General features: G+C 40.1%; 1 protein-coding gene across 2 annotated transcripts in view; it reads left to right on the top strand.

The window, feature by feature from the left end:
* Window positions 1-26,258, top strand: part of LOC123633112 (prolyl endopeptidase) — a 136,632-nt gene that overhangs the window by 66,145 nt on the left and 44,229 nt on the right. For both annotated transcript variants that reach the window (XM_045544099.1, XM_045544100.1), the window contains 3 exons: window positions 10,117-10,308; window positions 14,348-14,545; window positions 20,381-20,484. In XM_045544099.1, coding sequence (XP_045400055.1) covers window positions 10,117-10,308; window positions 14,348-14,545; window positions 20,381-20,484 — 494 coding nt within the window. The remainder of the gene's footprint in view (window positions 1-10,116; window positions 10,309-14,347; window positions 14,546-20,380; window positions 20,485-26,258) is intronic.

Below are 26,258 nucleotides of genomic sequence, written 5' to 3'. Positions count from 1 at the left end.
TATACTTAGGCAAATTTAGAATAAATTTTTACATATTTTCTGCATTATGTTTAAATATCAGGACTCAAAGCTGTCTCTTTTTATCTCAAATATGTGAACCTTTAAAAATTTATATGAAAACTTAAGTGAATTTGTACCTTAAAAATATATTTAACTTAGGGCTATGTTTCTAAATAGTTGAATTAGAAATCTGAATGATACTAATAACTTCTTTAAAATTTAAATTTGGTGACTTTTGTTGTCTTTACATTATAAACAATTGTATGTGAGATTCAGTCTAAAATGTAGGAGTATGTACGTCTGATATTTAGTCATGAAGTAGACGTGTATCAGTGCCCCCCTGTGTGCCAGGCATTGTGTTGGGTAATTGAGGTCACGGCACCTGGTGGTCCCTGCTCTTCCCGTGCTCCCCACCCCCCGGATGGTAGACATGGAGACTGGCAGCGCCCGGTTCCAGCGGGTGTCAGGTGCTGTGACGAAGTGCTCAGACTCCCTCTCTCTCCTTTCTATTTTCTTTCTTTGTTCCCTGTCGTCTTTGTTTCTTTCAAAAAGTCAGATACCTTATTGCCTGCTTTATAGGATAATTAGCAGCAAAAAAGGAGCTGACCATTTGTCCCTGTTTTGAATACATTTAAAATCACATCAGAAATTTTTAAATCTAATCCTTAAGAAGCAATTGTCAGGGGTAAAAAACTATAAATAAATCTGAAATCCTTGCTGTTAGTAAATCAACACCCTTCTTCTATGTGGGCATCTTTAAAACAGTCCTGGAATGGTGAATGGTTTTTGCTCGTATCCCAGCATTTATGAAGGGTGTTGGGAGGAAAGATGGATGGTGCTATGACATACTGATTTTTGTAAAGAAATGTCAGCTTACGCTGAACCTTGCCCAGGCTTTCACTAACTTGCCTCTCTGTTTTTTCATTTTGTGCTTACCATGTCTTTATTTTAATGCTTTCAGGCCACTAAAAATTGGCTTTTTCCTGCAAAAGAAATTAATCTATGCTGCATACTAACACACAACCATAAAAGGAATTTTGGTATTTGTTAGACACGTAAATTGTTCATTTTGCCATCTCTGGCTAATGCGTCTCTTGTTTTTAGGTAGCAGAGACAGTGTTGGCTCTGTTGTTCATGCCTGGTTGCGCTGGGCCTCTTTTGGGGGTAGAGTGGAAAAGGGGAGATAAACACTGGAGAAGCTTTAAGCAGACAAGTTATCTAAAACTTAGCAAAGTCATCTGAGTGCTAAAAGCCAGACTAACAGCGGAGGAGGAGGGAGTCAGTGAGAAGACAGGGAATTGGTAGAAAATGTTATGAGTGTCAGAGTGGGAATGCAAAAAAGCCAAAAAGAATTAGGACATCAAAAAACAGTGTAGAAATAAGAAGCAAAATATGAAATTTGACATAAAAGACAAAATACCAGTGATAAAATTAGAATTTATACTAATTTTAAAACCAGTGATTATAAGGACTTTTTCTTGGAAAATGGCTGTGTGCCATGAGAGAAGGAAATTAGATTTTAAACATTCACTGTTAGCAAATCGTACTATTCAGAGGCCATGATCAGTTTATTTTGTCACTTGAAGAATGCTGGGATTAGTTGGAATAATATTAATAGTAAGTATTGTTTATGTAGCATTTCCTGTGTGCCAGGTTCTGAACTATGAATGTAGGTAATTCATTCATTCTTCTCAATAAATTATTATCCCCAGGAAACTGAGGTTGGTGTGGCCAAATAGCTTTCCTAATGCTGTTTAAAGATTTGGATCCAGGTCAGTTTAATTCCCAGGCTTGTGTTCTAACCAACATCATGTGGCAGAGTGAGACAGAGGAAGTCATTCAGGCCAGAGAGAATAGCAGCCTTTGCCCCTCAGCCTCGGAGCCTGACCACACCTTGTATTTGTTATCTTTATGATATGTCAAGCCCTTAGGGGTTTTATAAAGTATAAAAGCACCTGAGTTCCTTTTATTAGATAGCTTGTACAACATTTTTTATGAAATGTTAATATCATATTTTTCAAAGAAAGTAATGAAAGTGTGACTTTGCTTTAGAAAAAGCATGAAATGAATTATTTGAAGCTAATCTTCACTCTAAATGAATCAGTACCCACCAAGAAGGTTTATAAAAAGTAATTTTAACTTTCTAGTGTGGAGAGTTTCAGGAATTGAATTCTGTTGGCTTCAGAATGCATAATGCCACTTACAGACAAAAGAACCTCAGAGAAGGTGGCCAAAAAGTGAAATGGTTAAAGAGCTCAGTCCTGTCTCTTTTTTAAAAGTAATTTTCCTATTTTCCATTTAAATCAACAGTGTTCTAACTTGTGAGTTGCAGAAATGAATGAGCCCCATTGTTCAACTGAAATACCTCTTCTTTTGATTTATTTCTCTACCAAAGCCTTGAGGAGCAAGGTTTCAGGAGAGCAAAAGGATTTCATGAGCTCTCTTTTAAAACATCCTGCCCTGTGAGGGCCTGTGCTTTGGGCTGTTTTTCAGATTTTATAGCTGAATTTTTGTAAATCTGGCCACATATACCCCATTTTGAATGAGCTTAGGTTTGTATTTATTTATGGCTAAGGTTAATGCTTCAGAATTTGGTAGTAGATAATGAACACAAACTTTTTTGTTGTTTTGTTGTTCACTGGAGCTTGATAATTTAAATAAATGTGCCACATCTTCAGGCTTACCTGCTTACACAGCAGTACTGAAGGAAATTTCGATTGTGTTTTGTCTTTGGTGGATACTTTAGTGACTTTGGCTGGGCAGGGGTCATGACAAATACCACTGGCTGCAAGACCTTTTCAGGCAGAAACCACAAGATGGTTACCTTGTGAAATAAAGGTTTCACATCAGGAAATGCTTTTTGTTAGGGGAACATTTAAGGAATCTGACATTTCACTGAATTAAGATTTTTGTGCCTACAAATGTCATGGTCTAGAAAATTGTTTCATCATTCTTATTATAAGCAAATGTACATTTCTTGTTACCTTCAAATTTTGTATTGCCAGCTAATTATTTTACTTAAATTGCTTTTCTGTTAAAGAATGGGAATTTTTTTTAAGCCTTGTTTTATATAAACTAAGATGGAGTTACCTTTGAGTGGATCACCTGCTGAGGAGTCTTTTGAGGTTAGCAGTTTGTCACTGGAAAAAACATAATTGCAAGTAGAATTTAACCTTTTATGAAAATTAACCGTAAGGACTTCTGTTTCTGGGAGTTGGGCAGTTTACATACTTTGAATAACCTCCCAATTGAAACAATTGAAATGTTGTATAATATTTACAAAGCATCTTTCCAGATACATTGCTAAGTTGACACAAAAGAAGGGAAACCGTAAAGACTAGAGACAAAATGAAAGCAGCATCCTGGAAGGTGAGCTGGATTGTCGCTGAATGTTTCTTCTGGGGTAAGGAGGACAAGAGATAAAGCCTGTAGTTCTCCATAAATGGGATTCTAATGAGAGAGATCATCAATGTAAGGGTGATTGATAGACAGACCTGCCAGTGGTGGGACTGAGGGTGAGGAGTACACAGTATGGAAACCTGCCTGTCTTTGCCTTGGCACTAGTGAGGGGTTGGGTAAGGCAGGATGTGAATTCTCCTAAAAGATAAGGAAGACTGACCTTCACATGAGTGTAGGTTGACTCAGTTATACCTGTGAGGTCCAAAATCCTCGCATGCCAGGAATGTAATTTAAAGTGCTCTCAGGCTGGTTGCATCCCAAGAGGCAAGCAGAAGCAAATACAGATCTTCTCTGGAAGAATGCCACTTCATCCCAGGCCTCCAAGAATTCCCACAGATAATGTTTCAAGGAAAATCAGCAGTTCACAGTCAAATATCATAAATCAGATGAAGACATTCACCAGCATGAGAAATAGAGCCAACAGAAACACCAGAGTGAAATTATCAGATTCTTTAATAAAGAATAAGTATGTTAAAACACTTAAAAATAAAGTCATTATGATGCTGCTTTAAAAAAATAAATGAGAAACTGGAACTTAAGGAAGAAATAAGATACTGAAAAGAATGACCAGACAGATTTGAAAAAGGACTAAGTAGAACTAGAAATAAAAAATAGAAAACTTAGCAGTGGCACGTGCCTGTAGTCTCTATTACTTGGGAGGCTGAGGCAGGAGAATTGCTTGAGCCCAGGAGTTTATGCGTGCAGCAAGCTATGATGATGCCACTGCACTCTAGCCCAGGCAGCAACGCAAGACCCTGTCTCAAAAAAAAAAAAAAAGAAAAAAAGTGCAGTTATTTGTTTAAAGAGGAGATTAGACACAGCTGAAGAGAGAATTAGTAGACTAGAATGTAAATGTAAAGGAACTACCAAGAATACAGCCCACCAAGAGGTAGAGAAGTATGTCAGTTCATAGACATGGAGAAGAGTAAACTCCTTCCAAAAATGATAAACTAGAGATTGGAACAAACCATTCCCTAGAAGACAGCTAGAAAAGCTGGAGGGAAAAATGTCTATTTGAAGGTATCATAGAACTAATGAGAAAGTGGATGATAACTGGTCTAACATACTACCATGCAAAAGATGCAGCTATTTTAATATGAGAGTAGGCTTTAAAGCAAAACGCATTACTAGATAATACTTCATAAAAGGTTCAGTTCTACTTAGAAATGATAATTGTATATATCTAACAACATAATTTCAATATATTGGGAGCAACAATTAATAGAAATACAAGTAACAATACACAAATCCACAATCACAGAGGAACATTTCTTCAGCCTTTTCTTTGACTTGATAGACCAGATGGCCAAAAGAAATAGGTAAATATACAGAAAATTTAAACTATGTGGTTAACAAATGACCTAATAGGCATATTTAGCATATTGTACCAACAACTATAGAATATACATTATTTTTAGTTACATACAGGAACATTTATAGAACATTTTTAAAATTTAGGTCACAAGGCTTTTCTCCACAAATTTAAAAGGATTGAAATCATACAGTGTATGTTCTTTGAGCGCAATAGGATTTAGCCAAAAGTCAATAACAATAACCAAAGGAGGAACAGTCTCACAAGCATAATGTCATGAAAGTCAGATGCAAAAGAATGTGTGTTATATGATTTCATTATGTATAAAGTCCAAAAATGAGACAAAACTAGCCTAATGTTATAGATTCATATGAAGGCAGAAAAAGTACAAAGGAAAGCAAGAAGGAGATTAGCATAAAAGTCAAAATGGTAATTGCCTTGGGGGAAAGGGGACTTGTTTACAGCATCATAGTGCACTCATTATGCTATTACCAAAAATATATTGACTGTCCTTATGTGTTTATTCTTCAAGATGAATTTTAGAATGATGTCATAGTTCCCAAAAGTCTCATTTGGATTTTGATTGGAATTGTGTTAAATCTATAGATTTCCTCTGGGATTATTTACACCTTTGAAGTACTGAGTCTTCCCATGTAGGGACATGTTGTGTGTTACCAGCTATTCAAGTTTATTTCTTTTTTTATTTTTATGTTTCCTTAGACAAATTTTATAGGTGTCTTCATATAGACTCCACATTTCATGTTAAATGCATTCCTAAGTATTTTATTAATTTTGCTTCTATTGTGAATGAGATTCCCCCACATTTTCTAACTGATATTTTTAACTGCTTACCTTATTACTAGTCTTAATCTCAGTCACTTATTTTTAAATAATATTTGTTGAGTTTTCATTGTGCAGTAGATACTAGTAGTTACTTTTATAATTTTCACATTTCCTTATTATTTCTAGTTTACAGTTGAGAAAATGTGGTTTAGTAGGGATTGAAAAGATTGCTCACGGTCACCCAACTAAGTAGTGTTAGAGCTGGGGTCTTAATCCAAACATATCTGACCACAAACTCTCTTTCTGTGGTGGAATTTATATTCCCTGATAATCTTAATTCAATAACAGATTATATAAAGATAAGATATGCAAATGAATGAGATAATGAATGTAAAATTGCCTTGAAAGATTCAAGGAATATAAATGAACTATCCAAAATTAATGTAGCAATTTCACTGTGAAATTAAAAGTAGATAACTGGAGAATAGCTAAGATCTGGCATTGCCTTTTAGTAGTTTAGAAGTCATAGAACATTTTTGTTTATAAAACTTCTGAGATGTTCTCTGAACATCTGTGTCAGATGCATTGCAAAGCAGATGTCTTTCTAGTGGGCTTAAGGGATTATTTTTTTAAATATTAAAAGCAGCATTTAGGAGAAAATTTAAATGATGATGATAGTGAACATGTTTAAGATTTTTTTTAGTGATGACCATCTCCAGACTAGTTAATAGGACTGAAGGACTAAAAAGTGTCTCTTCTTTCATTCAATCCAAATTTTATTTTATTTTTTACCTTTGAAGTCACCTGTCACTCTGTTTTGGTGCTGAGTATGCAATAGTGAATAAAAAAGACAAATAATAAACAAGAAAATAAATGCATAATTTTATCTTGAGAAAAGTGCCATGAAGAAATGAACTGAGTGCTGACTGTAAGTGGCTAGGTATTTGAGAGTGGGCCAGGTAGAGGAAAACGCCTGTGACAAGGCCTGGAAGCTCATTTTAAGGACTCTGACAAAGCCAGTGGCACTAGAAGGCAGGAGGTGAGGCAACAGTTGGAGATACCGGACATTGGCCAGCTGGGAAAGGACCACAGCATGCAAGACCATGGAGAAATTGAGGAGGATTTTGGATTTTATTCAAAGTGTAATGAAGAAGTCATTGAATGTCCCTAAGAGCACTAACACGGACCAGTTGAGGATATTAAGACATTGTGGTGACTGCTATACCAAGAAAATCAAGAGTGGCAGTGGGAAAGCCAGTGTTGTCGACCAAGGTTTCTCAAACTTGGCACTGTTGAGCTCTTGAGCTGGCTGCGGCTTTGTTGTGGGGTTGTCCTGTGCATTGTGGCGTGTGGAGCAGCATCTCTGGCCTCTACCCAGTAGGTGCCAGTAACAGCCCCACCCTCAAGTTGTAACAACCAAAAATGTCTCCCTAGGTTTCCAGATGTCCCCCGGGGGCGAAATATCCCTGGTTGAGAGCCACCGCTGTAGACCAGGAGGGAGAAGACGTTGGAGTGGTGTAATAACAGGAGAGGTGGAGAGAGTGCACAGATTTGAGACTGGATCTGGTGGAAGAGGATTTACCAGATTCTATGAGATGGCTAGGAGGAGAGGTCCTTCGTTGTCACCTCCTTGTCAGGTTTTTCAGGTTTTAATTAGCATTTTTTATAAACCTTATTATTCACCCACAACTAGTCTTTGCTTCTTTTTTGTGCTTTTAGATCAGGGATAGGGAACCTTTTCATGTTGGAAGGCTGCATTAATTTAGCTATAATTAAATAAGGCCACATTCAAGAAACTTCAATTAGATATGTTTAAAAATGTACCTTATTTTCAGCCAGGCGCAGTGGCTCACGCCTGTAATCCTAGCACTCTGGGAGGCCGAGGCGGGCAGATTGTTTGAGCTCAGGAGTTCAAGACCAGCCTGAGCAAGAGCGAGACTCCATCTCTACCAAAAATAGAAAGAAATTATATGGACACCTAAATATATATATATAGAAAAATTAGCCAGGCATGGTGGTGCATGCCTGTAGTCCCAGCTACCTAGGGAGGCTGAGGCAGGAGGATTGCTTGAGCCCAGGAGTTTGAGGTTGCTGTGAGCTAGGTGATACCACGGCACTCTAGCCTGAGCAACAAAGTGAGACTCTGTCTCAAAAAAAAAAAAAAAAAAGGTACCTTATTTTGTAAAAATCTAACTACTGTGTTGTTAGTAATTTCAAAAAATGAAAACTGTTTGTTAATTTTAAAGGTAACTAACCTTGTAATGACTTTGTTGTATCTGGTTTTTTGTGGAAAGCATTTGAATATTTGGTTGCAGCATGGAGGTCCACAGTTTCAGTTGATCCTCTAGATGGGTATCAGTCAATGTGACATTAAGGGTGTCTTGATTTGGGTTAGGTAGGAGAATGTAGATTCACAGCAATAAGTGGTTGAAAAACAGGAAAGCATTTTGGGGGCATGTTGCCCTCGGTGTGGGTATTCTACTGCATTTTTCCATATTTCATTTGTATCTTAGCATCAAACAATGACATTAAAGTGTCATCTACTGAGAGCTCAATCAGTTCCATCCGTGGGTGTCTTGATGATGTCAACTAGGTGAGGCTGAAATGCTAATTTGAGTGTGATGTCATGATTCTCAAAGTCAGTGAGCCTTTCATTGTATTCTCCAATTAATAGGTCTGTAACAGCTGCGTATTCTTCAAATGATTCACATATATTATCCTCATCAGTGACCTTTGCTAAGTGGGAAAAATGTTCATCCAAAATTTCTTTTGAAGAAGTGTTTTCAAAAAAGATAGCTTTTTTCAAAATGCTTGGATTTTTTGCCGCATATATAGACTTAGTTTTACCTTGCAAAGAAATATTCAAGTTGACATGATATCACACAGAAATGCTGCATTCCTATGGAAATATTTCAGTAATTTACATTGCTGATTCTGTTCTTCATAAAATTTAACTATCTGTTCTTGCAGAGATAAAATTTTGGCTAACACCGATCCCAGTGATAGCCAATGAACTTTAGAATGATATGGCAAATCCTCACTGAATACCTCATGGTTCAACTTTAGCATGTTATGAAACTGACAATGCTGTATTACATTTGCATGGATATAGTTAACAATACTTCTAATTTGTTGCAAAGTGTCACTTAAAATAGTAGCTTTAGGCACAGAGATTTTGCTGATGCAGTGTGAAATGAGAGTATCTGGATTTTTTAACACTTTTTTTTAATCTGTATAATAAACTCTTCATGTTTTCTGGTCATGGAAGGTGTAAATCTACCAAATTCAGTCCAACTTCACAACATTTATCTTGAAAGTTGTTGAAGATATCTATTCCCTGTGTTCTGTTCACCAGAGTGCCCAAAGCGAGTAACTCTTCATAGCAAAGAAAATCTTCTGTTATGACTGAAATGAAGTATAACACCTGGGCTGAGTCAGTAGTATCAGATGATTCATCCAAAGCAATTCAATAATATATATTTTCCTTTTGAAGTAGTACATGAAGTTGTTCTGTTAAGTTGAAGGCTAATTCACGCTGCCCATCAGTTATGGTTCTTGAAAGAGTCAGTTGTTTGCACTTTGAAACATTATTGGAGTGTAAGCATCCTACACCTTTACGATGCATTCTTTCGCAATTTCTGCATCACTAGATGGCTCCCCTCTTTTCCCCGAGTATATAAGCTACTTTATAAGTTGCTTCAGTGGCATTATTTCCAGGTCTTATTGCTGCTTGAAAGAATTCTCTTTGCTTTTGCTTTTCATCTTTTAATTTCTGCACTACACCCTTTCATGCCTCTCCCTCTAATTTAAAATATTTTTGGTCCTTAGGAGTGTTATGATGCTGATGAGCACTGACTTTCTTTAATGTTGATATTGCAGTATCACAAAGCAAGCAAGTCATCTTATCTTTAGCAGAAACAAGAAAATATTCCAAGTCCCAGCCCTCATTAAAAAATCTGTTTTCCTCCTTCAGCATTCTCTTGGTCTTCTTTGACATGATGGGCTGTTAAACTGACAGAATTAAAAAATACTACTGAGCTGTGCATGTATTCACAAATACCACTTCAAACAGAAATGCAGTGCACTTTTGTCAAAAGCTGATAACAGACTAGTGTACTCGACCCCCATAAACTGCCTGGTGCAGTAGTGGTGCCAGTCAGGTCGGGGAAGTTAGAACCAAATCATGAGCATAGCAGCCATCAGTTTAGCCCTTATGGCTTACTAATGTTCTAATGGTGCCAGTCAGTCTGGGAGGATTATTTCACTGAACTTATTTTATTCTTTGGTATTTTAAATACATTCATTTTAAAGATAAAAATATAAAAGACAAAAGTGTCTTAATAAAAATAAAAGGATTTGTTCTGTAAAATTTGGACTCAGTCCAAAGGCTGCACTTAAGGACCTGAGGGCCACAGGTTCTCCACCCCTGCCTTAGATCCTCCAAATGTCATCTCTGCCTTGTGTTCCATAGGTAGGAAAGATCTACCCTCCCCTCCCTACACCCAGGCCAACACCATTTGTAAACATTGGAGAGATGACGGGAATGCTTGGTCTCTTGCCAGGAATCCTGAAGTGGGTAAAACTGATCGACAACTTTGAAGGAGAGTATGACTATGTAACCAATGAAGGGACAGTGTTCACGTTCAAGACGAATCGCCATTCTCCCAATTATCGCCTGATCAACATCGACTTTACGGATCCTGACGAGTCTAAGTGGAAAGTGCTTGTTCCTGAGCACGAGAAAGATGTCTTAGGTAAGAGTACATGTTACTTAAAAATCATGCTTTTGTTTTTGGTGAGAATGTCAACAAGTTAGCACATTTCTCATTCTCTGGTGAGCAGGTGCTAAAGTAAAAAACCTTCAGCCTGTAATCATTAGTTAATCTTCCTTAGGAATGAAGTGCCTCAGTAGCATGTCCAGGTCTTTACCGTGTGACATCTTTGTAGCTTACAGAAATGCAGGGTGTTCATAAAAATCGTGAAGGTGTGAATTCTGACTTTTAAAGGTACTTTTTTAAAATAACAGTTGTCTTTATGTAATTAAATATCTGATAATAATCACAAACATGTAATTTTTTAAACTATTTAAATTTAGAACCCTTAGCTTTAAGCTTTTGAATAAACTTTGCCTATTTGTGTTATACCTGTTGTAGATCTTAGGGTGGATTTACAGCCCTCTCATTAGGAAAAAGAGTAGACTCTCGTCAGATTTAATTGAAACCCACTGCAGTTGCTGCTTTGTGCAGTGAACTACATTAACCTCTTGAGAACCTCCCTTCCCTATCAGTTGTGTCTCACAGTGCCTTTCGGTTCCCTTTGATTCCTTCTCTCCGCAATTTTTCCAAAAATGATATGCTACTTAATAAATTATTTATTAGAATAAATATTTATTTAATAAATATTTTAATATATTTTAATATATAAATATAAATAAATTATTTAATAGAATAAATTATTTATTTAGAATAAGACTCACTAATTTGGGGATAAGTTTTTACACAAAAGGAACATTCAGTTCCTTCAAGCCAATGGAGAGCTTACTTGTTGGAGGTGAACTTCTGTTGGATTGAATGAGGATAAAACCTAGGGCCATTTAAAAATGCAAAGGTATGTGGTATATAATCAGGAAAATAATCTTTTTTGAGATATGCAGAGTGGCCCTGTCTCAGATAAAACAGTCCTAAAATGTGTTTTTCAGTGAATTAAAGCACAGATGTTGGAGTCAGACAGATCCAGGTTCCTGTCCGGGACCAATAAGGGACTCTTTCTCCCTGGCTCAAGGCAGTATGCTCTGTGTGCCTGGCAGGTATTTAAACCTGGCATTGCTTGGGGGTATGGGGGTGGCAGATGATTCCTGCTGACTCTCCCAGGGCCACGGTTTCCTATGAGCATTTCCTTCTGGGCCGTTGTTGCTGCAGTGCCCTTGGCCCTAGAGAAAGTATGACTGCCTGTTTGCTTGAGACTCTCCTCAGTCCCTGGGCATCTGGCTGCACCTCTCCACCCTCTTGTACTGAGATCTCCGCACCCCTGCGGGCAGTTCTATTGGACAGGACCCAAGACAACCCCCGTGCCTGCTCTTTCCTGCAAAGTCCACATTGGCAGCCCCGCAGCAGCAACCCCGCCCAGGCTCTTCCAGAGCAGTTGGCCCTTCTCCTGCCTTCCGAGTTTCCAGACACAGTCCCTTTGACTTCTCAGGTTTGGATCAGGTGCCAGTACTCTGTCTTTCTCAAGCTGGGGCTACTAGAAGGTAATAACCCTGACACCCTCACTCCAGTCGGAAGGGGACTTACAGCGTGGCAGGGGTTCTTTCCAAGGAAATCTCATCACTTGCCTCCTCAGAACCTTCTGTTCACTCTCTGACCCTTATTTATGTCTGGATAAGGGATCCATGAGTTGTGGAACAGGTTTTTGACCATTTCCTTTAGTGTCTTTGTGCAACAAATCTGTTTCATAGTCATTTTGATAGTCTGATGGCTTCTGTCTAAACTGAGGCAGGAATGTCCCCCATAAGGGTGGTTACAGCCAGTGTTCAGTGCTTCCCGAGTGCCAGATTCAGCACTCTGTGCCACGAGCATCCCCCTGAGATGAGACGTGCTGGCGTGGGTCTTCATGTAGGTGCCCTGGGCGACTTTCAGGAGCGAGTCAGGTTGGAACAGTGACTCTTGTATAGGGAGCCATCATGGCTGCTGTAAATAGTTCCCAAGGCATCTGAATTTTCTGCCATTTAAGCCAAAAAGGGGTATTAACTGTGCCTTAAGGTGACATCCCACCTTAGAGATCTAATGAAATGCAAATTAATGCTCAGAGATTTGGGGGGATGATATATTTTTATAGCCTTCCTTCTAAAAAGGTTATAAGTTCTTTAAACTGGAAAGGGGAGACCTTCAGTATTCAGTAGAACTCATCAATTCAAAGAGAAGCACAGTTGAATTTGCTATGTATCATTAGCACAGAATGCCCTATTGGGAATAAAAACTAGAGATGAGTCATAAAGTACAGCTATAAAGTCAGAGCTTTTATTAATGACAGTCTACAAATCACTTGTCCTTCTCTTATTCATTTTTGTCTGTTTTATAATTCTGATGTACTCATAGTTAACACAGATTGATTATTCTTTGACAGCTATAATTTATTTCATTTTTTCCCCCCAACTTTTCTCTCTTTAAAGCATTAGGCCACATGAACAATATCGCTTAACTGAGGTGCTTTAAAAAAACTGTATTGGAGAATGAGCAACTTACTTTTGGATGTAAGAGTTCTTTACATCCTCACTTGAGGAAAAGTTAGCGGTAGTAATCTTAACAACCCGAGACTGGGGTCCCTGGTGGTCTCAGTTCCTCTGGGTGTTGTCTTGTTGTTCACGTGGATAAATTCTGACATCACAAGTGTGAACTGCTAGTTTCTTGGGTTATAAAAATAAGCAGTGTCAAGAACCCCACCACACTCCACCACAAAACCCGAGAAAGGCATCTTTTTAGCTTGTTTGCCTGCGACCTGCAGCCCTGTCCTTCCATCTGCCTCAGCATCTCTCCCTCTGGGTGACCCTGCTGACCTCAGGCTGACGCTGTGCCTGCCCCTTGGTTCTCCCCGTTCCCCGTGGCCTGGGTCTCTCCTGCTGTCCCAGCCATGTCACTGGGCACTGTTGCTGCAAGCTGCAGCCCTGGGAGTTGAGAACTCTACCTCACTCTCCATATCCCTGCATTCACCAAGTCCCAGGGATTCTTCTTAGGAAATACCCGTCCTTTCTTTTCTTTCCGCCTCGTCTTTATGCCCAGCCTGATCTGGTGTTCTACTGGCTTATGCAGTCGTGTTCGTACTCGTCTCCCCTCCATCCTTACACAGACTTGCGTTGTTCTGCTTTCAGCCGTCAGATACAGGCTTTCTTAATGCCGTCTTTATTTATGTCACCCTTCTGTTCAAACAGTGGCCCTTCGGTAACTGGTAACTAAGCTCCCCTCCACCTGGCTCACTGAATGCCCCATTAGGCCGCCGCCAGCATGGCCACCCACCCCTGAACGGAACAACTTTTTTCTTCTTGAAAATGGATCTCTCACTAGTTCTCTTTACCAGTCTTCCTTCCTTCCATCCTTCCCGCTGTCCGTGCATTCATATTCCTTTCCTCTCTCCTCCTTCCTTGCTCTGGCCTCCATTCCTCAAGTCACCTGTCTGCCCACCACCTTATTCCCGGAAAGCTGTCCTTTCCTGATGGCCCCCATCACCTAACCCCGTCTCCATACGCCTGTACTCAAGGGCTCTCACTCACTGTGGGTCCTCAACCAACCAATCACTTACCTTTGTTTACATCTTGCTACTTGTATTTTTTTATAATTATGTCTCGAGCAGAATTGACCTCATCTTTCCACTTGTCTCTCCAGCACCTTACAGGGAACCTGGTGCATACCAAAGGTTTAATATATTTTTGTCAAATAAACAACCTTGTCAGACATGAATCATGATTTGGTTTTTGTTGTTGTTTTTTTTTTTTTTTAAATAGCTCCTATGGTATGATACTGGACACAAAATAGGCAGGATTATTTGTATTCCACACATTATCTAGGTCATCATAAGCTCCTGGCCCAAAATGTAGATTATTTTATTTTCTCTGGGTATGACATCAATAATCATTTAGTATAGGAATATGCTAAAAACTAGTTGAATAATTAAAACCAATTATAAAATGATTTTGCAAGTCTCATTGCTGCATAACACAATGTGTATCTCTAGAACTGTTGTTCAATTAAATGAATAGTATGTTATTAATTTTCAAAAAGTGTTATCTCTTCTTCTTTTCAGAATGGGTAGCTTGCGTCAGGTCCAGCTTTTTAGTCTTATGCTACCTCCACGACGTGAAGAACATTCTGCAGCTTCACGACCTGGCTACTGGTGCTCTCCTCAGGACCTTCCCGCTCGAGGTCGGCAGCATTGTGGGATACAGCGGGCAGAAGAAGGACACCGAAATCTTCTATCAGTTTACTTCCTTTTTATCTCCAGGTAAGTGTCTTTGCACTATTGCTGCTCACTTTAAACATCAGACTGATGTTTGGGACTTTGGGGGGGAATGGAAATAATGCTATGTTATTGAAAATTGCGAATGCTGTACTACAGCCAAAATTATGTAGTGGGAATAAAACCGTAAAACATATGCTCAGAACAAAGGGAAATGTAAATGCCTAAAACTACACTCTCATCTGTCTTAAATGCTGAATCTCTGTTCTTCTGGGAGAGGAACAGCTATTGTTCAGGTTGATTAAAAATGAGTACCAACAGATAAAACGTTCGATTCAGCCTTTGGTCTATAAATACCAGAACACACAGTGCAGATAACAAAAAACAAAATAAAACCTGCAGCCACATCTGGCATTAGAAAACGTTTGCTAGAATAAACTGAAAATCAGTTCTGCCATTAAACTGAATTAAAATGTAATTCTGAAAGTCTGGTCTTCCATCATAAAAAAACGAGTGTTACTTGGTTCTAGTAGAAAAGGGAAGATGCTTGTTAGTTGTGATTTTACATTTCGTGGTATGGGTTAATTTTCTCCAAAGTAAACATAGCTCTCTCTTTAACTTTTTAAAAAAATTGGTCACATTCATTTTGCTTTGTTTTGGTGTTTCCTCTGCCTCTCCGTTTGGCTGCACTGTCTCTGTGGAGTGGGAGCCACACACATGCTGTGATTTGTCCCTGGAGGCTGGCGCAGTTGGCAGTTGGCAGTTGACCAGGCAGACCTTGTCCTAAAAACAATCTGGCTGAAAAAAATTTCTGCGCTTTTCTTGTTCATTTATTGAGCTCCTCCAGGGTGCTTTTCTTCCCCACCCGGTCTTGTCACGATCCTTTGGTCCTTAGAAAATAAAGCTAGTCTTAGGGGAGAGCTCAGCAGGTGCTGATGTGGCCCTGTCCTGCTCTTGGGATTTGGCCAGTCGACAGTGATGTCTCCTCCTCTTTTATTTTGAGCCTCTGAGTCATAGAGCAGTCAGTCCTTAAGGAATCCTGTTGCAGTGACAGGTTGCTGCCAGGGTTATTAAAACCAAAAGAATGATGTTCTGTGAGTCTGATGGTGTCCCTGGAAAACCTAGTCAGCTTTACTTTCTCGAGCACCTTGCAGAGGATCGAGAGGGGCTAGGAAAAGCACCCACAAGAATGTGGAGCCCCCCAGGGCCAGGAGTCAGGAAGTGACGGTGCAAGAACTCCAAGGCGCCCTGTGTGTCTCCTCATCCCACTTTCCACTGGAGCCTGGAGTATAGCAGCAGCCAGTGGACAGACCAGGAAAAGGCCAATTCTTCCAGATAGCCATCCTTAATCCACTGCTGCAGGGTATACAATTTATTTCCTCCAACTTATGCTCTTTCCGGAAATTTTACTTTGGAAAATCTCTTATCTTAAACAGTTTACAAGGGTAAAGGACAATGAGGAAGACAGAGTGGGGGTGACTCTCCTGCTCTTGCTAAAAGCAGAGTCTCCAAAGGCCCATCAGCTTCCTTCAACGACCGCATGTAACCATTTATTTCAGGAACAAGCTCATCATTACGTGGGGAAGAAAGGGCTCATTGTCCTAGTGTGAAATGTTGGGTTCTATTCCAAGCAATGAAATATTATCTGTGACTGTGGCTGTGATATTTGAAAAGACAAGTGTGTTCTTAGTTCTGTACTGCCGGGCAGCTCTCGCCAAGCTTTAATTTGTTCCTATGATGCTTTGTCTGTCTCTTTTGTCTCCTCTTACTCATTTTGCCTCCATCGTTCTCTTTTCTCTCCTGAATGCAAGTTGATCTCTAAAACCAGAGAACGGGGCTCCCAGACCCGGGTCTTCTGAGACCAGATGCAAAAACAGCCATCAGATAATTAAACTAGATGTCATGAAAGCAAGAATTGTCAATGTGTCAATGTGTATACACACATCCATACACACATACCTCATGTCACAAGCTGTCTTGCACTGGTCTCTGAAGGTTAGCTATTAACTACTGCAGTAAACAACAGAGGTACTCAATTTTGAGTAAAGCCCCAGGGTCACAGATGACTACAGCTCCAGCTTCCTGCTGTGGATGTGTGGTACATCTGGCAGGTGCACACCAGCTGACTTCGTTTCCCATGGGGGCACATGGTGAAGACACATCTTTAGCCCAAGCCATTCATGATTTTTGCACCTTGAGTCACACTTGGGAGAGAACAGGCAGCCAGGGCAGCTTGGAGCACAATGCACTTATTCCCTATGGTTTAAACCACTTAGTGGTTGAGCTGATTAATTCTGTTCTTGTGAAAACTTGGAGGGTTGCCTAAGGTCAGCTCCAGATAGACTTGCATGTTGTAATAATTTGGTATAGCAGTCCCATATGCATGGCCCTGGGAGGCAGGGATGAGAAATTAAAGAAGCCTTTCACATTCTTTGGGAAAGATGAAAATTTTTTATGAGACTTGCTTTTGTTTTTTCCTACTAAATACATTGAAACTCAGCCTGTAATCAAATAAAACAATATCTCCATGGGTTACAAAGTTTACCTTTTTACATATCCAATTTAGATCCCTCTGATTCTTCATTTGCGGTTTCTCCTATAATCATTCTTCTCCTAACTCCCACTTCTACCTCGTTACATTTAATAAACTGGGAACATGCCACCTGCTCTCCTTGGCTCCTTCCTGTTGCTAGAATGGCCTTCTTAAAGCACTGTTTTCATCAGGAGGCAAGTTCCCAAATCCAGACACCTCTTCTGGCCTTAAGGTTCTTCCATAGTCCAATTCTCTTTTACCCTTAACCTTTTTTTTTTTTTTTTTTTTTTTTTTTTATTTCAGCTCATCGTGGGGGTACATAAGTTCAGGTTATATACCCTTAACCTTTGAAATTTATCTCCTAGAGATCATGTAACCAGTCCTTTCTGGTTTGTGATTCTAGGATGTTTTCTTCAAACCCGACCTTCATTGTTTTTATACCATATGAGCCAAATCAGGTAGGACACAAAGCACTGCTAGGTTGTAGGGATTCACATTACGGTGTGAATGTGCAACAGGCTAACCTGGGCAAAGCCAGGAGGACCTATGAACAGCAAGTATTGATAAGACACACAAAGCACTACACCTTCAGCTTAAACACAGCCTCCATCAAGGTATCACTTCTGGTGCACAGGACAAAAGAACAGAGGTCAGGCATTTAACACCCTTTCTCTGAACAGTAACCAGCCCCTGTTGTATATTTATTGCATTCTGCTGTTAGATTTGATGTCTCAACCTTTCTAGATAAACAGGCATTTTGAGTGTAGTTCTCAGTTAATGTCTTTCACTAGAAAGTTTGCTCTCTAGTACTTCAGTTACTTATCTAAGGCACTAAGCTAGTAACTGCCAGAGCTGGGAATTCTGGCTTCTGAGGCCTTCAGCAGTCATAGTACTACAGGTCGCGGGGATGCAGGGGTGGTGTCAGGAGTTCCAGTGCCACATTCTTGGACTGCATGCTCTTTTTTTGTTTGATTGTTTGGAGTTTTGTCAAAGGTTTAGATGTATTTTGGGCTTGTGGGGGGGCACCAGGTACTGATCAAGAAGCAATTAAAAATTTAAATATATCACAAATAGCCTTTTACTCTCGAGATTACATCCATATAGGCAAGTGCAGTATTCAGTATATCTGGTAAATTAGAATGCGAACTCACAGAGTGTAGTTTGGAAGTCCAGGTGGTCCCCGGGTCATGGACAGGGTATGTTCCTGAGAACGTCTTTAGGTCAGATTTGTATATAACTGGGATCCCTGAAGAACAGCACATATATAGTGGTAATAATAATAATAACAATACTATAATGGCTCATATGTGGTAATAATGCAGTATAATACTATAATAATAATAATACCCCTGTGCTATAAGTTACAGAAACTATTGTGCTCTTTAATTCAAATAAACAGAACATAAAAACAAACTCATACAAGAAATTTAGCTAGGAGAGAGGAGAAATTTCCAAAAAGAATATTAAAGTTTAACACTCACCCAAGGTTGCATCAGTGTCTGGCTTACTGAAAGGGGACTTTTGAGGCCAGAAGGCAGGCTGATGCTAATCACACGGTGATGATGGTGGAGATGGTGCTGGAGAGGATGGGGTGGGTGCTGGAGAATCAGGGTTTGATTCTCTTGCTGGAGGAGGGGAGCTCACCACTGAAGTCGTTTTCTTGAACAAGGTATCTAGGGTTGTTTGCTCAGCCTTTTTCTTTTTTTCATCATAAATGGCCTTGTAGCAGCTGGTCTCACTAACCTTTGTAGACCGCTCAATGTTAGGATCTTTCTCCTCAAGCTTAGTAAATCCTGCTTCAGTGAGGAAAAGGCTTCAGCTAATTCCTTTGTCATAAACTTTCTTGGCTCTGGGTCTTCTGATTCTTCATGTTCTTGTGTTTCTATCAGCTGCTTCTCTGTCTACCCATGAGACTAGCCGCCAGCATAAAGATGCTGCGCCAACGAACCACTTACCCCGTGCAGGTCTGTTGCCATGCACAGAAGAATTACTAATTTAATTATTTAATTGTGAATTATCCTTATGGGGAGCCTTGGGAGCCCAGAAGTATGGAACGCCTTAAGTTGGGTCATCCATAACCCGGGGATTACCTATAGATTATTTATAAAGATATATTCTAACAAATATCCTAGTATAACTTGAACTAACAAAGTCAACACTTCAGTCACGTTATGCATCTTCTTTCTGTCAGTGTTAATCATACACCCTATTATAGCAACCTTAAAATATTAATAGTTTCTGTAAGCATGAGAACTGAAATAACATTCATAAAGATTAGCAGTCATGCTATTAATGGATCTCAGTGTATTTACTCTTTGCCAGTGGGGGTCAGAGTGTTATTGTTTCTCAGCTGTTAGTGAAGTACATACACAGAGGAGTTGAGAAAAACTCCATTTTAATACATTATTATTCCATTTAAATGTGCCCTATGGGAGTACCATTGGTTTTTGGTTTTCCAGCAAGTATCGGTGGGATCACTAGATCGATTTTTCATGTGCTTAACATCAATATGTGTAAAGTATTAGGTGGGGAAGTGCTGTTTCCACAGCAGCCACTCTGTGAATGACTAATTCTGTTTCATAAACCACAGAAGTGTCATTGTTTTCAAACATTAATGACTCATCTTGCTTATTGTTTCTTCGATTTAGTTCGTAAATGTTAAAAAGTAGTAGCATTAAATTCAGGAAATGGAATTTTAATTAGTGTTAAATAAGCTGGCATTCTTGGTGTATATTAATTATTTTCTGTTGTGCATAATTACTGGGATAATCACAATTGTAAAAGCAGTTTTGAAATGACTACCAATCACCTCGGTCCCTGATTGCTGTCCCCATGTGTGTCCACAGATGGGTAGATGTCAGGTGTCAGGATCCCCAGAGGTACCTGTCAAAAGACCCCTGACTGGCTGTTGACCTTGGGCAAGTCACTTGAGTTTTCTGTCAATTGCCTCCCAGGTAAAATGGCCCTAAATGAAGTCTCCTGTTTTCTTTGACCTGTCCTCCTAAGCGACCTGGCTTGGGGAAAACCTGTTAAGTTTCTGTAATTAGGTTTTTCACCTTTTCGCATACTCAGAATGTATTTGAGTCTTTTAAAATGTATACGCAGATGAGTAAGAAGGAAAGCTGCACGAGCTGGTGACGGTGAAGAGAGCGTAGCACTCCCTGTGCCAGAGCAGCATGTTCTAAGCACACAGCATGTGGTGACCCTCCACTGTGATGGTGATTGACCAGGTGCCTGACTCTGTCCCTCTCTTGCCATTCCTGGCATCTGGTCATGCCCTGTGATCCTTGCCTTCCTTGCCTCTAGTGAGTCTTGTGGACTAAACTAAGACTTCCTGTCCTTTTTAGGTATCATTTATCACTGTGATCTTACCAAAGAGGAACTGGAGCCGAGAGTTTTTCGAGAGGTGACCGTGAAAGGAATTGATGCTTCCGATTACCAGACAATCCAGGTATGGAGAATTTGATCTCATTAATATGAGAGTTAGGAAATCTCACTTTCGGGCTGGACCATTCACACTCCAGCTTGTCAGAGGCCATGGAGGTAATCTATGGTAATACAGATGACAAATATTTTTGGAGTCCCTGCCATCGAGGAGCCTTTAGGACTCAGCAGTGAGCCCAGCACAGTCCCTGCCCTCCCATAGCTTACAGGTTCTGCTCCCTTGTTTGTTATTCTGGACAGGAAACAAAGAACCTGAGTTCTTTGTCTCAGGGCTCTTATTACAGTACCTGTCAAAGTAACGCCTTTGGTCTGTGTCAGTCTGCTTACTTGAAAATGGGGTATGTTCCAACTCAGGTCTTTGGGTTTCATATATAACAACAGAGGTTCGATCTATGTGAAGTATGGACTCAAGTGCTGTGAGTCAGTCTTTTTAGTCTGCAGATCATACGTACTTCTGCCTGGCAAAGTAGGCGCTCAGTACAATATTTTAATGAATGAATTAACTAATTAATTGTCATGGCACCACAAGCTCAGTTTTCAGTCGCCATCTTTTCAGGTTAAGAATCTCCTTTTTGGTTTTTTCAGCTCCCCAGGGGTGCTGAATCTTCCAGAAACTGAATCTCTGGTTGATTGATGGTGACGAAGAATGTGTCTGTTCCTTTGCAGTGAGAGGTCACCGATAGGGCACCAGGTGTTTACCAAGGCTCTCCCACCTAGGGGCTGGATTAGGAATCAGAACATTGTGAAGGAGGATTAGAACAAAGAGCACTGGATGTTCCTAAGAATGTTTCTGTGAAAGTAGGGCATTGTTATAGCTTGCTTGGTGAATTACCCTCCAACTGTCTAGAAGTAGTCTAGATGATAGGCTAGATCGAGATCAGAAATAAAACTCTGTTTACACAGAAAGGTGGTGGGCTGGATTCGGTGCAGGGCTGCGGTTTACCAACCTCTGTTCTATATTTGCCAAATCAGGAGTTGGCAAACTGGTGTCCTGTTTCGTTGGAAAACAGCCACGTCCACTTGTTTACGTACTGCCTGTGGCTGCTTCAGCATTTTAACAGAATGGTTAGGGACTGTGTGCCCCACAAGGCCTGAAATATTTAGTATTTGGCCCTATAAGGAAAAGTTTGCTGAATCCTCATCTATGTAAATAGTATTTAAAATCACAAGGCATGGGGCCTTCATCAAGAAGCCCTGCCAGACAGGCCTGAAATCTGCCATACACTTATTGGTTGACATTGGACAAGTCACTTAATCTTTCTGCCATAATTTTTACAGCTGTATAATAGAGATCTATTTTTCAGGATTTCTATAGGATTTATCATGAAATAATATATATTAAGGGTCTGGCACACAGAATATAATCTGTTTTTGAATCAATATTTAAAAATTAGAAATATGACAGACTTAGTTTTCCTTATCTATTTGGCTTACTTCTTGTGAGTTTCATTTTGAAGTTGAGCCATTGCCTGGAGAGGGATCGTGCAGGGCCTGCAGCCCCTGTCTGGTGTTTACGTGGTTCATGAATCACCCTAGTCCTATATTAGACTTTTTAAATCCGTTCACTTTTAGGCTGGCATTCTTTGCTGTTTTCCCTTTTCTGTACGTGTAGGAAATTTGGCCCTGTCAGCTGTTACATTGGGCCTTCTCAAGGCCTAATTCTGGTCCTTGCTTGGGCATCCCCAGCAAAGACAGGTGTGCCTCTCCTGTCACTAATGCTGGGGACACCCGGGCAGCACCCAGCCAGTGCGCTCCTGCTCTCGAGAGCACAGTCCCGGCTGCCCTAGGATTGGGCAGAGTCACCCGAGAGAGACCCCAGTCTTCTCCTCCTTATCTCTGCTGCATAACCCTCAGCTCTGTATAAAAAAGACGTTTTTCTCCTCTCTTTTCCGCCTTCCCACAGTTAGTACCCAGGTATACAATCACCTTACAGTTCGGGGGAGGGAGGAGCCCCCGTAATAATGACAGCTGCCAGGGAGGTGGCTGCTGCCAGGGAAGTACCTCTTACTACTTAGTGAGGATGATCGGGGTTGTTTCTCCTAGCAGGTGGCTTTTTCCCCAATTCTGATAGTAGTAATATTCTTTATAGATGGCAAACTAGTTACCACCTAAAATGTATTTTCATTTATAAATGAAAAAATGAAACTTTACAGCTGAGCAAGTGCTTGTGTGGAATAGAAATCTGCCAGCTGCATCCGTAGCAGCCTGAAATTTCCAGATCAAACTGAGGAGAAAATGTGCCTGGGTGCCGTCAATTGCCTGTGTCATTGGAAAACTCACAGAACTTCCTTGTGTCTGGCTCTCCACTTCCCAAAGGAAACTTTCCTGGCATTAAACTGTTCACATACTTACAGCTTTTTAATTCATAGTGCTGCAGTAGGAGGAAGAAAAAGATTGATGGTAAATATTTAAAGAGCTAGTAACCAGACAGACACACTGGCTCACAGATCTTAATACACTACTCTTCATTTCCATGTTTAGAAGATAGAACTATACCTATTAACAGAGCGTAGCCTCTATGTGTAGAGCCAATAGAAGATCTTGTATCTACTGATTCTGCACATCATATATAGTGTACTATTATTAAAATAGAATTCTTTCCTTGTGGGTATAAATGTGCCTTTGGAACACCCTATGATGTCATGACACCATTGACTTGTGTCACTTAAAATCCACTTTGCAGTGGTTTAGATTGAAGTGTAGGCAGCAGAGCTTTGACGTGAGAGCACGACAGATGCTCTTGACAGTGTTGCCAGCGATGACTGTCATTACAATGCTACCATTGTCAAATGCGGGCTCTAGAGAGGGAGGGATGTTAGCATGAATGGAAAGCATCCTAACAGTGTGTAATACACAGCATTTTGGAGAAAAAGATATTCTATTTTTCTGTTACTTTAGGATAATGTTACTTTTGATTCCTCTTGATCCTGGGGTTTATATTTATTCCATATGTGATTTAAAAAGAATATCTCCCAGACTATTTGTCATTCTTTCTGCCATTCTGTGAGGCATATTAGCATTTTGATGCATATACTGCAGCACAGATTACCCTGCATGGTTGGTCCACACTAATTGATGGTGGCCATGGGCATGCACACCTTTTAATGGTACCATCTACCTGGTGGTGGAGGTGGCAAAATAGACCAAAGCAAGGAGAAAGAGAAGAGTGGCTAAATGAGCCACAGAGGGCTGTGCTTTGTATGATCTACATTCTCTCAAGACCCTGAGTGTCTCTCAAGACCTTGAGTGGGAAAGTGAAGGATCTGGTAACAGATTTTGCTGACAGAAACAGCAGAGCTGCTATCTCTATAGCCTTTATTCATTCCTGATTATAGCTGTGAGTAGAAAATTGATCTATACCAAAAATATAATCTTGAAAATCAGATCCTAGAAAAACTGTCAATTTCTCTTCCAATCTGGGGCACATATACAAATTTAGTTTTAGATGGGTTTATCAAGTCTGCAGTTGATTAATCTTTTCTTTTTCCTTCTTTTTATTGTGAATGACACAGTCACATAATATTGATTAGAACCTCCATGTCTTGGTCTTTTAAAAAAGAAGTTGAAACACTGAGCATTAGAAATTACATTCGTAAAACTGATTTGCTGATGAGTGAATTTACTTGAAAAATGTGTCTACATTTATAATCAGTAATGTTTCATTTTAAACAAAATGAAGTAATAGGGAAATGGTAGTTAAATTTAGTCTATCAGTAAATATTTATAAGTGTGATATGTAGGGACATGTACTATTTGAATACAAAGAAATTCCAGACATAGGCACTGCCCTTGGGTAATTTACAGTCAGACCGGGAAGTTGAAACATACAGATCTGAAAGATCAAACAACCCAAGGCTGTTACCACAGTGGTCAGGGGAAAGGTGCAGGCTTCGCTCGGTGCTGTGGACGGAGTTCAGGGGCCATCCTGGCGGGAGTCTTCACAGGAGTGGAAGGTGGGCAGGGCTCCGAGGGGTGGGTGTTTCCGTGATTCCCTATTCCCCAGTGAGATTCCTGAAAGATTTTACCACTGCCCTTTGTTCAAAGATTGCCTCTGCCTCGTTGTTACAGTGCAATTCCGTAATTTTACGGCAGAGTCACATCCTGTGGCCGGGGGGGGGGGGGGGGGGGGGGGGCGGGGGGGGTGGCAGGGTTGCTGCCTGTGGCACTTGCCGTCTGTGGGTGGAATAGTGCACAGTGGTTGAACGTGACCTCGCAAAGCAATGTAGTGTAGCGAAAATACACTTCCTAGTTTCTGAATGTCTGATTTCTGTTCAGCCAGCTGAGAGATTGGCTTTTCTTCTTTCAAAATGAAAGACAAAATTAATAGAGCTGAAAAAGAACAGTGCACTGAGTATACTGTGAATAAACTCCAATAACAACAGTTTCCACATTTTATAAAAGACAAATTAGGAGAATCCACGGACTCATGTTTTAAGGGAGAAAGCAAAGAAGTAAGGATTTTATAAGTATTTAACATAGATTTTTATCTTTATTCCTCTTTTCTTAGTAGGAATTTTACTTTTCTGAGAATTTCCTACTGTCCTGCATATGAAACATCAAGAACATCCCTACGATGGTTCATTGTGTAGCTGAACAGAAATGTTAAAATTAGATGTTTGTTTGGGTTTACCAACATGTCTTGGGGTAGAGGGAGTGGGATTATTTTTTTCTTTAATTTAGATTTTTCTAACCTTGGTGAGAACCAATTTGTGATTACTAGCAATACAGGCTTTGCTATTCAAAGAACATGTTCTGGAAACATTAATTAGTGTCTTAGTACTCGTTAAGTTCTGCACTGAGCTCCTGGCACATGCAGTTTTGGAGGGTTGACTCATCCAGATCCTTGGTGAGCTGACTGTTGAACTAGTGATGATGTTTTTCATAGCACTATGTTCTTGCAGTTTGCTAAAGGTCAAAAATCTTCAGAACATACTAGTGACAAGGGAATGGAGGAATGTTTTCAAAAAGAAATTTTTTGAGGGATCACTATGCTTACATATGATTAGGAAACTGCTTAAAATGGAATCAGTCATTCTTGACAATTTATCGGGTAAGTGTTTGTGTTGTTTTTTATATTATGCTTCACAGTGACATTTTCTTGTATAAACATATTCCTGCCCTACTTTAGAATCTTCTGTGTCATGCAGGAATTCTAGATTAAGTGCCTCTTTCCCCTTGTCTAGATACCAGCTGTGTTAAAATAATTTGGCTCTAGAAGATAAGAGTCTTTTCTTGCTATCTTATAATAGAGAAATAAGTCATGTGGCCCAAGTCCGTAGTTGCTGCAGTCTCCATACCACTGTACATAAATTCTCTCCCGTGTTTAAAAACAGACATGACTTTGCAGCAACCTGAGACCATATAACCCATGATATGCAGAAATCACAAGGCAGTTTTGAGACTGGAGCAGCCGCTGGTCAGGTATCTGTGTAAAATCCCCGTAATGAAGGCCTGGGAAGATTTCTTGAGCCTTCCGTGGGGGCCTCCCTGTGACAAGGTAGATAGGTAGATGAACGTCCAAGGTTGACTTGTGCTGATATTCTTCTGAGTTTCTCTAAAGTTTGCTCTGAGGAAATGGTCCTGTTTAAATTATGAATGTGGTCTGCATTAAAATGGCAGCCAGGAAAGTGTCTGAACCCAGGCCTGGTGATTTACAGCACGGAGAAAATGCCAGGGAAGGAAGCTCTCTCGGCTGGCTCTCCTGGGGGATGTGGAACAGGGCCTGGCACAGGAATTTTGCCGTGCAAGCTTGCTTTTCTGACATGCTAATGAGGCAAACAG

Source organism: Lemur catta, chromosome 2 (assembly GCF_020740605.2).
Source record: "Lemur catta isolate mLemCat1 chromosome 2, mLemCat1.pri, whole genome shotgun sequence".
In the NCBI taxonomy this organism is placed as follows: domain Eukaryota; kingdom Metazoa; phylum Chordata; class Mammalia; order Primates; family Lemuridae; genus Lemur; species Lemur catta.
This window is presented reverse-complemented; position numbering and strand designations above follow the sequence as displayed.